At 38.4% G+C, this 13,347-nt stretch overlaps 1 protein-coding gene across 1 annotated transcript in view; it reads right to left on the reverse strand.

The window, feature by feature from the left end:
- The window catches only part of sema6bb (sema domain, transmembrane domain (TM), and cytoplasmic domain, (semaphorin) 6Bb), a 139,774-nt gene that overhangs the window by 25,087 nt on the left and 101,340 nt on the right, over positions 1-13,347 (reverse strand). The window contains exons 15-16 of the mRNA XM_030727710.1: positions 10,508-10,585; positions 4,330-4,388 (exon numbers count right to left, since the gene is read on the reverse strand). Coding sequence (XP_030583570.1) covers positions 4,330-4,388; positions 10,508-10,585 — 137 coding nt within the window. The remainder of the gene's footprint in view (positions 1-4,329; positions 4,389-10,507; positions 10,586-13,347) is intronic.

Consider the following 13,347-nt stretch of genomic DNA (forward strand, 5'->3'; position numbering starts at 1 on the left):
GCCAGTGGCAAGATAACACTAGAATCCTAAAAAAGAAATGAGGCAGAGTCTAGATGTAATGTGTTCAGATTGTCACTGACAGCCGTTCTATCAAAAAGGACTTTTGCTTTTAAACTTCTTAAATTGTTACAATGGAAAACTTGTTACCTGCCGGGGGGGGGGGGGGGGGGGGGGGGGGGGGGGGGGGGGGGGGGGGGGGGGTATCTGTTTGTTTTAAAGAAAAAGGCAAAGATTTGATATTGGAACGTTCATGGGAAAAACAAACAAATGTATATAGTAGAGTTTCTTTTTCCTTATGTCTTTTCCTATTAATTATCACGTGACTTGATCACCCAAGTCATTTCAAATTACTAGGCTGGGAACCATTCTTTTATTTATTTTTTTTATTTATGTTTTTAATAGTAATCTACAGTTGAAAGTGCTGGAAGTAAGAGAGGGAAAATGTTGTTAGACATGCAGCTATAGAAAGTGACTCATCTTCAAGAAACGAAGAGAAGCCAAAGGGAGAGTGAACACGAGCTTGCTGAATTCCCTTAAAGAGAGATAGGCAGGCCGGACCGTATCTCACCTCTCATCTGCTTGGTCAAGGTACAAACAGGTGGAATGAGTCCAATATAGAGATATGAAATATTCAGTAACCAAAAGGCTTCTGTCTGTTCCACCAATCCAGGCCTCTGAGGAGTCTGTGTTGGAGTGCACAGGAATCTGTGTGGCTGCGCATGCATACACAGCATGTGTCCTATATACATAAAAATACTGAAGAATGTTGATAGGCATACAGAGCGAGAATGTGCAGGCAGTTTTCAAAGTCTTAACAGTGTCAGTGACAATTTGTCATACCAGGCCCATTGAAGCTGTGCCTCTCTGTCTTCCTCTGACTGAATATTACATTTGCAGATGGCTGAAAGAATCTTTGTCTTACAGAAAGACAAAGAGAGATGGACTCTCTTAGCATTAACTATGAGCAGGAAACACTGAGGAAAGCAACCATATCAGAGACAATGAAAGTGTCAAATAAAAAAAGATATGATGAAAGGATAGACCATGGCACCAAGTTCATCACAATATGGGAGACAAAGTGCAGTCTAAGTGTTGGTGGCAGCTGTCAGATAGATGCTGGCTCACGTTCCTGCCATGCCAGCCCAGCAGCCCTTGTTAATCTAGCAACAACAGAGCTCACCTCTGTCAGCTGAGCTCAGCTTGAGTATATTTCACGACGGGATCAGATGCAGGGCTAAACATGCCTCAGAGCTCAGAAATTCCTCAAAGGCAGGGCCAGAGAGCAAGACAGTACATCTTCATGTGGCAGTGCTCCAAGACCAGCAGCCACTGGAGCACTGCACACTTTCATCTAAGGGTACAAATTATACATTAATAAATTAATACTCTCTGTCGCCTCTGTGGCCAACTTAAAGGACCATTCCACTAATTTACCATGTTAAAGTCAATTTACTAATTACAGAAAGTACTGCACAGCTTGTGAAGCTGATGTAACATATATTTTTGTTGCTTTGGAAGAAGCTGACCTTTTGTCAAAATTATGAACACAAGTTATTTAAAGTGGATCTAGTGTACTATGCTTTTCCTTATTATATAGCTTTGGCTCTGAGCACAGCACCCCCTCCCAGCTGCTTTTTTTTAAAACTTCTGTTTGCGAGGAGAAAGCCAATCAGAAGAAATTTGGCTCAAGGGGAGGTCTTAAAGGTTTTAAAAGAGAGAGTGAAAACAGTATTGCACCAAAAGCCCAGTAAATAAATAAATAATCAATCAAACTCTGCATTGTGGAAAGTTGCTCTGGTAGATTCCAATCATAAAAACATGCAGCTGGGAATAAGTATAACAGGTCCCCTTAATTGGATATGACTGACTCATAATTACTGAAATGGCGTCACACTGAATTGTGCAAAGCTCCTCTAGTAGAATCCAAGAATAAAAACATGGAGCTGGAAATGAGCATAATCGGTCCCCTTAAATGGATACGAATGACTCATAATGACTGAAATGACTGTGTAAATATGAGCCCTTTAATTTGAAGAGGTATTTCTGGAATGCATGGCTTCAAAGGAAGAAAATCTTATTTCAGTGAACATTAATTGTTTTCATATGATCACTTGACCTCATTTGTCATGATCTCAACTGAGTTTCCTGTTTAAATGTATGAATGTGTACCACAAAATTTGAGCATGATACTCAACTGTGATGCAGCTGAGTATCATGTAATTAAGTATAAATAAGGCTAATAATCCAAGCCACAAAGAATCAAGTCATGGACTACAGTCCTAAGTTCTACATTTTACCTAAGAGCTCAGGTTCCAGGGTGCAAGAGCATGCAGCAAGGCATAAGAAATGGGGGGTAAGGTACAGCGAGAATGACCAGAAACAAAAGTTAGGACACCTCAGCCTGTGCTGCTTTATGGAAGTGAAATGTTGAATCACTTTATCCTTTCAGTAAAAAATGCTGAACTACACAGTGTTGCTGGTGGAAATCTTTGGAACAGCACCTTATCTGACCCCGAAACCTTGCACAAGACCCCTATACGTAACATAAAAGCTAAGATTCAAGACTTCAGCTTGTAAAATGCTCCATTAGCCAACTAATATAACTGACTGTGTTCATCTCTCAACTATCGGTGTAGTACACAAGTAATGATTGAGAAGTTTTGCGTTTAATTTCAAGCTTTTAATTAAGCTTCCTGTATATATTTGCTGAAGTGAAATTCCGCCGTGATAGAAATTGTGCAATTTCATTAAACTTACCATTTTTCTTCTAGTTTATGACTTTTATTAGTGTGAGAACCAGATGAGTCATATGAGAGCTTATTCTTAATTTTCTTTTGCAAAATCTTTTTTTGGCCCCCCTTTCTGTACAATCAGATTTCCTACTGTATATCAATAGCAGTCTGTTATTGATATAGAATGGTCCTACTAATTTGCTATCTCATAATTAAAAGAAACAGAAATACATTGAAAATATTTTCTCCAATATATTTTTCACATTTTATTGCTCTCATGGGTTGTAGGTCTGTCCAGTTGAGGCATTTTGCTCTGCGCCCTTTGATTATGCTCTTTGGAAATCAAAAATGCTGATATTTTACAAATAAATAAACAACCCTACATTTTAACAACCAAAAGAAGAAGAGATTAATTTATGACTCTGTGTTAAATATGACATGCCATGTAAGTTATCATTGTTATCTGCTTAGGTATCTGACCAGTACTTTTATTAGGCTTCTCCACATGCTCTGTAAGACCCTACACTTGGGCTTGGTGAAGATAAAAACCACAAAACCATGCATAACCCCTTTGGTCACTGCATACACAACTGTGTACATCACTTTCTGTAGTTATATATTGTAGTATAATATTAATTTTCTGGCATCTTCTACATGAAAAAGATTATGCCGGCAGAAGGTGATTTTTTTTTTTTTTTTCCACCAAAATTCCTGAATCGTGACCAAAGGAGCTAAAGTGAGTTTCATCCATCAATTACAGAGGACCTGTGGTTTGGTGGTCAGAGGACCTGAAGTGAGAGAGCAGCATCAAACAGAACGCCTATCTGAAACAGGATTAGAGTTGTATGCGGGTTCTTATTATGCAATATTTATGTGTTCTTTTCTCAGAGAGCACGGCACATGAACTCCGGGAACTTTCAGAAGCAAAGGATTAATTTGCACGCATTGGAATTAGCACTTAGATCAAAGCGAGGGGTGTCACGGGAGTATCCAAAACCTCAGTGTATCTACAGCAGAGATTGTGCTTTGCTGGTTACCAATTCTATTTTCATAATGATATGGAGAGAGGGGGAAAAAAGAAGACATCAAGGGGAATTCAAACTGGAGTTGAGTATAATTAACCACATGTATATGGAACAAAACCTACCAGACCAAAGCAAAGATAGCATACAAAGGAGGACAGAGTAAACAGAGAGAAGAACAAAATTAGCTAAATCAGACACAGTAATTTTCTAACCAGATTGGAGGCAAAATGAGACAACCAGAATGCCTTTTGTGTAGGATCTCAGTGATAACTCTTGGGAGAAGTGAGACATGACAGACCACTGAGGTGGATTGGGACACATCTCTGTGTTTATTTGTGGATTTCTACTGTGTAAACGGAAACTACCAGGCTCTTTCTCTCTTTTACTGTACTGCTGTTTACCTTGAAGATACTCAAGTTATGTAAGGACTGGCAAAGGCAGGAGAGCTATTGTCTGAACATTTGTAGACAAACATAAAGACACACACACACACACACACACACACACACACACACACACACACACACACACACACACACACACACACACACACACACACACACACCTCTTACCGTCACAGTCACCCAAGTGGGCCACGTTTCCATGTTCAACATCTTGCTCAAATGGCAGTCTGCAGAGGAGAAGAGACACAGTCATTAATCAGAAGACACAGAGGCACAGCAACTCGGCCACTGAACACAGCAAAGATCCACTCTGATAGAGGAAAACTATCTCAGTGTTACACCTAAGGACAAGTTACAATGGAGTGTACATCTCCACAAGCTCCTTACATTGAAGAAATCTTAGGTTTTGTTTGGCCAGCGAGGAAAATGAACTCAAGAAGCCCTTAAGCTGCCTAATACCCCACAATAATCTTCATTACAATTTCAAAATAACCACTTATGCCAGCAGCATCAATAATTAAGCTAATTAATGCAATGAATTACAAATATTTCTAGGTCAGCACTAGTGTCTTCACATTAGAGATATTTGCTGTAGATATAAACTCCGTGTTCAAGTTCAAAGTCCTAAGGAGGCGGAGCAGTTCAACAGAATGTATTTTACTCATTAATACAGAGATGGGGGGGGGGCTTAAAAAAGACAGCCATAAGATTATCCCACAGTACATTTTTTAAGAAAGAAAACCGATTGCCCATTTATGAAAACGTCACTTTTGATATCAGTTAAATATTCAGCAAAACCTCAAACTGTACCCTATTTCTATAGTGCTTGGAAAATTAAGACATATTGTATTTATATAACTCATTTCCCATTTGGTCTAAAGGGGAGCATGAAAAACTCAACAGACAATAATATATGACGAAGAGAGGAAGCAGAGAGGAAATGAGAACGGCTCACAGGCCAGGTGCACACAAAGAAAAACACAAGTGCTTTTGATTACGGCTCATGTCAGGGGAAAAGTTGCAACGGACAGACTGAGTACGTTTGTGTAGGTGTGCGAACGCGCGCAAGTACATGCCTGCAGGCTTCGTGCATTTCAGAACACATTTAGAATGAGCTTTATGTGAATGGACCTCGAGTTAAGTGATTTAAGTATCGTATGGAAGAAAGTGCACTTTTGTCCCTTTTCAATAGCACAGCCAGGACGATGCAAACCATTTCTTTAAAGGAGAAACTTCAAATGTCCACAATCTAAAACTGACTCTATAACATATACATTGATAAATGAAATAACATTATTCTGTATAGTGGGCACCCCTCATTTCTTTATATTTTGCTAGGAAAATGGGAAATAGGTGTAGTGATTTTTTTTGAAACATGCACAAACATAAATGGAAATACAGCATATATATAAGGCAAAAACAGAGCTTGAAAGTCAATATTTGGTATGATGATCTTTATTCTTCCACACAGCCTGAACTCTCTTACACAAGTTTTCTTGCCATTTCTTTAAGCAGTCTTCAGGAAAAGTTCTCCAGGATTCTTGAAGGACATTCAAAGCTCTTCTTTGGATGTTGGCTGCCTTTTGTTTTGTTCTCCATCAAAATGATCCCTCACTGCTTCAGTAATGTTTAGGTCTGGAATCTGGCGAGGCCAGTCCATGACTGATTCCACCGCGTGTTTCTCTATCCAGGTATGCTTTTACTGCTTTGAGAATGTGTTTGGGATCATTGTCATGTTAAAAATGAAGCCAATGGCAGTCAGATGCTTCCCAGATGGTATTGTGTGGTGGATCAAAATCTGATCAGAATCAATCAGAATCAATCAATCAGAATCTTTATTGTCATTGTACACAGAAGTTGCACAACGAAATTTAAAATGCATTCCTTTTAGGTGCCTCAGACAATAAATAATAAAATAATAAAAATATGAGTGATAAAAATGATTACTAAAATACAGTGCACAATAGTAAATTAAGATGAATCTAGCCCCAATACACACACACACTTTCCTGATGGTACTTTCCTGAGTTTATAATTCCATCAATGTTGACAAGATCCCCAACACCATCGGCTGAAATGCAGACCCAAATTTTGGCATAGATGGCTGACCTGTTGCCACTCATTTTTAGTCCAGCTCTTGGGTAATTTGACATACCTCTCTCATTCTCCCTGTTTCCTTTCTTTAAGAATGGCATGTTGGGAGCCACCCTTCCACTGAAACCATTTCTGATGAGGCTTCAGCAAACAGGAGATGGATAAACTGAAGGACAAGATGTAGCTCTCAGGTCCTGTGTCAGGTTTCTGCTGGATTTTTTTCCTTTTTCTTAAGAGCATGACTTTCAGATACTGTTACTCTGCTGTAGAAAGTTTTTTTTAGTCCTGCCACTTCTCTAGTTTCCTCCAGTTTTTTAAGGGCACACTGCACACCATGCTTTTCAGCTAATACCACTTTAAGATTCATGTTGTTGGTGCAAAAAGACTATTTTATGCTTGTCAAAGTGTGTTATCGTTAGCATATTTTGATGAAGAAATTGGAACAAATCCAATGAGCTGCTGGTAATGATTTTAAAAAAATATCGAGTGCCCAGGAAACAAAATATAGAAATAAGTGTGGTTGCTCAAGATTTTTGGACACTATTGTGTATTGTGGTTTTATGTAATTGAATGCTGTAATATTTTGTCTGTAAAAGCCCAACGAGGGACAAGGGTTAGAAATTAGCATTAGCTATGAAGTCTCTGCGCAGCAAATCAGTTTCATGCTCTGTGTTGGAACTATGTTAAACTGCATCGTCCCTATTAAATAAAATACTATTTATTTTTTTACCATTACTGTTTTTATTGTTGAAAACACTGACAATTTTTGTGATTTGAAATGTGTTCACATTGGCAAAGACTACTTTCCATTCTACACTTATATTTACACCAAAACATTTATATTTAAAGGGGCCTATTATGTCTATAATGTAACAATGTTCACATTAACCATTAACCAGTTTCAAATAATGAGATCAGAATATGTGCAAGCAATTCTTATGAGGCTCCAGACTTTTCTGACAACCCAGTTTCAGATATTTTCCTACTTCGGGCTCTGTATAATGTATGAAAGAGGGAGAATATTTCCAATGGGGCCGTCTCAGGCAAACAGTTCTGGCTATAAGCAGAACGACCCCAACAACCGGCAGTTAAAAAGCTTCTTGTTTATGAGGGGCAGTTAGAGGATGAACTGAGGAGCTGCTCCAAGTCCCATTCCAAAATAAATACAGATTATTTCAAAGAGTGACTCATGAAAATCCACTCTAGTAGAGTCCATATAAAGCTTGAAATGAGAATAATAGATCCCCTTCCAACTTTGTCGGTATATTGCTGTCCTGCATGGGTGAGAAGATCAATAATACTCTCTTACAACACTAAATATGAAGCTTTAGCCAGCAGGCTATTAGCTTAACAATATGGTGGCACTGTCCAAAGGGATCTTTAGAACTGCATGCTTAAACAGTTTCCTGGCATGAGATCAAATAAACTTGGTGCAAGAAAACAAATAATATTTCTTCCAAATGTTAAACTATACGATGCTATATACAAATAATTTGACTTTAATGCATGACTCACTGTGATCAGTTGGCCATAAATTGTCACCAGCAACAACTAAAGAAAGCTCAACTGAATAAGCATTTAGAAGAGGCTCCGTTGATTTGATGTAAGCCTATGTTAAAACTGAAGTTGACATAAAGGATGATTGTTTAACAGCAGAGATCTGCAGATTTGTGTGGACCTCATTTAGGACTGTAACAATCACCCTCTCTACACATAAGCTTTTTCTGCTACTGTACTGATGGAGTATTTAGCTACAAACTACATCTGAAATATCGGTGCACTAACTGTGCATGAAAGCTGAACTAGGAAGTCAGTATTCTGCAACCAGCTCAAGTTTTAAGCAGCAATATTCATACTTTTAATGCCTGGAAAAAACTGTAACAAATGAGTCCAAGTGTGCTGTGAATGTGCAGCAGTTGTCATCTTAATAAAGAATAATGTTATGTGTTGAGCTGGCTGCCTCTCATAAGCTGTGGGCCATTCACTTTGTATACGTTAGCTTTCTCTGCGGGTCTCTGTGTGTGCATGTTTCTTATTATTGTTTTTATTGATACTTTTTACATTTTTTTCTATATTCTTCCATGATTGTTAAGCCACTTAACACTGACCTAGGATTCAAGCATAAAAAGGGCTCCTAACTCAAGGGATGAACCTGTGTTGTTTCTACACAGAACAGACAACGTAGCAAAGAACCAATTTTAAATTGTATCTTTAGGCACTTTATTATTAGCAGCCTGTCACAAAAACACATAATTTGTTCCCATTTTTTTATTTGACGCTACAAAAAATAAGAAAGATAACAGTCTGACAGGCATAAAATAGTATTTTCTAAACCAACAAGGTGATTGCAAGGTGAAATGCAGCAAAGACCAAACGCAAGATGCGAGAGATGCATCTGGCTCTCCAGTCGATCCATCTACTGTTCACAAAAACCTCATCAGAAAAGGTCTCAGTGGAAGGGTGGCTGTCAAGAAGCCATGCTTAAAGAAGGGAAACAGGGAGAAAAGGTTCAGTCGCAACAGGTCTGAAGGAGTGACGAATCCAAATGTGACATGTTTGGTTCAGAGGAGATCAGGAGAGAGGAATACCAATGAATATCTACAGCCACCTGTAAAACATGGTGGAGGCTCTGCCACAGTTTGGGACTGCATTTCAGCCAATTGTTTGGGGGGATTGGGGATTGATATGTTACCTTAATGTGCGAGTTAAGAATGTATGAATACTTAGCAAGCAGGCAGAGCAGTTGACATAGCTGATTGTCACTTTGGTACAAGTGCAAACGAAGGGCAGCTTCGCCATTATAATCACTTCTATTTTGTTACCAGTCATATACTTTCCATTTTAGAATAAGTGTATCGTAATTAATTTTGACCACGATTTATTTTCTAACCCCCATGGGGTTTTTAAATCTCACCTGCGCAATTTGCCTTTCATTTTGATGTTTTTGTTGTGATTATGCTGCTTTGCTTTCATTGTCTTTTTATTGTGCAAATAATTAAGATAAATATATGAAATTGGCAGGTGGTGTTCACAAATGGGCGCTTGACGTATTTTGAAAATGCTGGTTGGCACAACTGACAAAGGACTAAATTACCGGTTAATGGGATCTAAAGAGAAAAACAAAACACTGTATTGTCACAAAATCCTTACTGGCAGAAGCTAAACATGATTCCAGAGAGAAGAAAATCATGAACGCACAACATACTACACACACACACACACAAAACCCCAAACAAAACTAAAATGACCATAACATCTACCTTCATTAATACTACAAAGCATCTCTCCCTGAGAAACTGCTCAAATTACAATCTAATGTCATATAACACGAACTGCTGAACTCTCCTCTGGCACCAGTTTGTAAAGAAAGGTTGCATTATTCCACAAAGAGGAAATCTGCAGTAACTCGATGCAGAATCGATTGGCAAGTTGACCGCCCTTGGTAAATCAAATCAAGAGCAACATAGAGGCCTATAATAGTATAAGCAGGCAGCCTGGGGTGGTCTTTAAGGCCCATCTTGCCTGTTCAATTGGCACTACACCTGTGTTTGAAGGCCTAATTCAATAGGCAGCTTGACTAAAGAGAAATTTGATTTCACTGGAAGGAAACAGCCACAACTGGAGGTGAGCTGTCAAAACAGACCACTGCATTTCAATAGAAGAGATTGCGGATACACTCACGCATACACACAATGACGCGCATGTGCGCTAACATTAGGATATCCAGGCAAGCGTGCACATTCATGCAGATAACACTCTGTCTGGGTGTGTGCACATGCAACACAGAGTGTTAAACAACAGAAAAACAAGCAAAAATATTGCACTCAGTTAAACACCTGCATAATGTTTTATGATCACTACCTGATGACTGTGATGTACACAAGGAGCAAAATGTGTGAGGGGCTACTTAGAGGCCACTCAAAGATATAAATCATTGCAGACAAACACCAAAGACATCCACACTAGATTAAAAATTAAAAAAAAAGGCAAAATCTCCATGGGTGGTCTGCTGTCAGAAACATAACCTTGAGAAGAGTGATAAAAGTAGAAAAAATCTTCAAAGCAAAACAAGTTGGATCAAAGCAGCAGATCAGAGAATATTTGAAGGAAAAAACACACATTAAACTTCAGGGAAACATAAAGATAGGCAAAGGAAAAAAAAGAAAATTACAGAGCGTCAAAGAATTTGTTCTCTAAAACCGAGCAGTGTGCGTTGTAGCACTGTAAATACAAAAAAAGAAAGATGTCATACCTGGTTCCAGGTCTGAGGAAAGAGCAGGTGCTTCCTCTGGTCCAGCCACAGTAAGGATCCCTGGAGGCGATGCAGTTCCTGCAGAGAAAAGGAAACAAATAATTTGATTACTTGAACCTCAAAGGTTCTCGGTTTTTCTTATGTCCCCTTAAATGCACTGTGTGCAACTGCTGCCTTAAAGGGGGTCTCCCAGTCAAAACAATAACAAAACATGTAGATCGATAATGTCATGAAGCAGCTGATAGCAATCTATGGAATGTGACTCAAGCAGGGGTCACATGGGTGAGGTAATGTATGACACTGTTATTCATATTAGTCATGTATATTTACATTAGGCTATTTCATTTCAGTTTCCTTCTAACTGAGGAGCCACAGATGACACGATGGTAACAATGATGCAACTCGATTTTTTTTATATATATATATATATATATATATATATATATATATATATATATATATATATATATATATATATATATATATATATATATATATATATATATATGCATGCACTGGGTAGGTGCTCGCCTTGCAGCCGGAAGGTTGCAGGTTCGAGCCTCTGTCCCTGCGCTGCGTTGTGTCCTTGGGCAAGACACTTAAACCACATTGCCTAACGTAGCGCCGGTCTTTGGCTGCATGACCGCAGATGCTCGTCTCTGGATGAGTGATCTGGAACGATCATTTCGTTGTGAGCCTTTTGCGCACAATGACAATGAGTTGAATCTAACATCTAACACTGCTGTTGAAACTAGGGGGAAACAAAGAGGATATAGCTCACTGACAGGTGTCTCTAATAAAATGCACTGTTACAGTGAAAAAAGAAAAATGGGTTTGGATATTGTTTTGGAAAATATAACACATTACACTGTATACCTCTAATGAAGCTTCACTGTAAGATTTCCTGGAGTGTAACTACAACTTGAGGGGCACATCACAAATTTAACACATAAAAAAAAGACTGCAATTAACTAACTTCGATTAGTGATCACTCAATTTATCTTTTTTGGTGGTTTGCCCCTGGATTAGCCTATACTGTTCTTACAGTAACTAAAAGCTGCAAAGGCTTGTCGTAAAATATCTGCTGATTAGCTTTGCTTACTATTTGCTTACTCACTATAAAGTGCAAATAGTGATAATTAAGAATGACAGTGTGGATTTTTTTAGATGATTCCTATCTCCTTGGAAGTCAATGACCTTCAAATTTTACAGATTGTCAAACTTGTTTGATGTTGTTCAGTAAACTGAATGTGTCAAAATAATGTGTCATTTTTGACTAAATCAATAGTGGGCAAGCTAGCAACAGCACTGTAAGAAAGGACAGACAAATTCCTTCCTAAGAGCAGGAAACGAGCTTGAAAGTTGTTGATGTTTAAATAGGTGACAGTTTGATAAAACTGTCTTAAATAGCTTTTTCCCCCCACAGAGTCTTTCAAAATTTTTCAGACTGTGATGTTAAATAATGTGTAAAAGGACCTTAATTTAAGACTTTTTCCTGTAACTAGTTTCAGGAAACTGCTGAATTCCCAGCAGAAATGTGAGCTTTCCAACAGCAACGTTCACCAAGTTTTTCTTAAAAACTGATTCTCAGCATCAGTATCGCCTGAGGTTTTACTTCTAAATTTGACTTTCAGAAAACATGAGTCATAAATTAGACACGTTAACACTATCACTCACTTGATATTTTTACTAATTCCCTTCACGGTAAAGGCAGCCAGAATAATTCACTTCCAATTCAGGAAATATCTCCTTGTGGTCCACTCTGTGTGTTCACTGAGAAAAAAAAATAAAAAAATAGCCTACACAAAGTCCTGGCTCTTTTAATGGGAACAAAACAAAGTGACTTGGACCATCCCACACATCACTATTCCAGCCAACCAGCCACAGGGGAAGTTCATTCATGTGCAAAAGCATAGACTACATGCACAGGACATCCCTGTGAATCCCTGCACATTCTTCCACACAGGAAAGCAGTCCATGAATAGCCACAGAGAGGAAAAAATATTTCTGAAAATGTTTTGGTTAATTTGTGGACATGTTTTTGCTTTATCTATAATTAGGCGTATATCGAGAGAGCCAGCACAAGAAACAGATGTCAGTAAAGTGTGCAGGGAGTTTACAAAGTGCTCGTAGTAAACTTTAATATATATATATATATATATATATTTCTCTATAAAGCTGCTGACTGGTTCCATAAAGGATTTTTAAAATGCAGCTCACCAGTATTTTTTGTAGTGGCTGGCAGGAGGTCACAGCAGGTGCTGGCTTTGGTTACACCGGGGGAACAGAAGGCATCCTTAATGGTTCCCCTGGACGGCAAAACTTTCTAAAAATCTAAACCAACTTGGTACTTTTTGCTCTATTGCATTTTAGATGCTGTGTTTGCATGCTTTTGAGGACATTTTATATTATGATCACCTTTTTGTTTTAGCTATGAGAAAAAGCAATCCACATTATGAGGCTGAAACATTTCTCCTTTGGTCAGCTTAACTCAGTCGCTAAATGTCATTGTCCTGGCAATGCACTTCCATGAATTTGGAGCAGCGAAGGGGGGAGTGTGTTTATTTGGCTGTTAAGTTCAAATGTCAAACTTTCTGAAAAATTGCTTACTCGATCTCTAAAAATAAAATGCCATGTCCTTGAGTGCAGCAACAAATCTCCCCTGCTCACAGCTACACTGATAATGTAATGCTGACAAAACCACTGCAACATTCCTCAAATGCCAAAGACGACTGAAAAAGACTCTGAAAGGCTGTTTAAGTTTTAAACAAAACTAGTGCCAATAATGTAAATCATATGTCGGGAAAAGAGTATTTATCTAAACCCTTTTGGCATATTTG

The sequence above is a fragment of the Archocentrus centrarchus genome, chromosome 4, assembly GCF_007364275.1.
Source record: "Archocentrus centrarchus isolate MPI-CPG fArcCen1 chromosome 4, fArcCen1, whole genome shotgun sequence".
Taxonomy (NCBI): domain Eukaryota; kingdom Metazoa; phylum Chordata; class Actinopteri; order Cichliformes; family Cichlidae; genus Archocentrus; species Archocentrus centrarchus.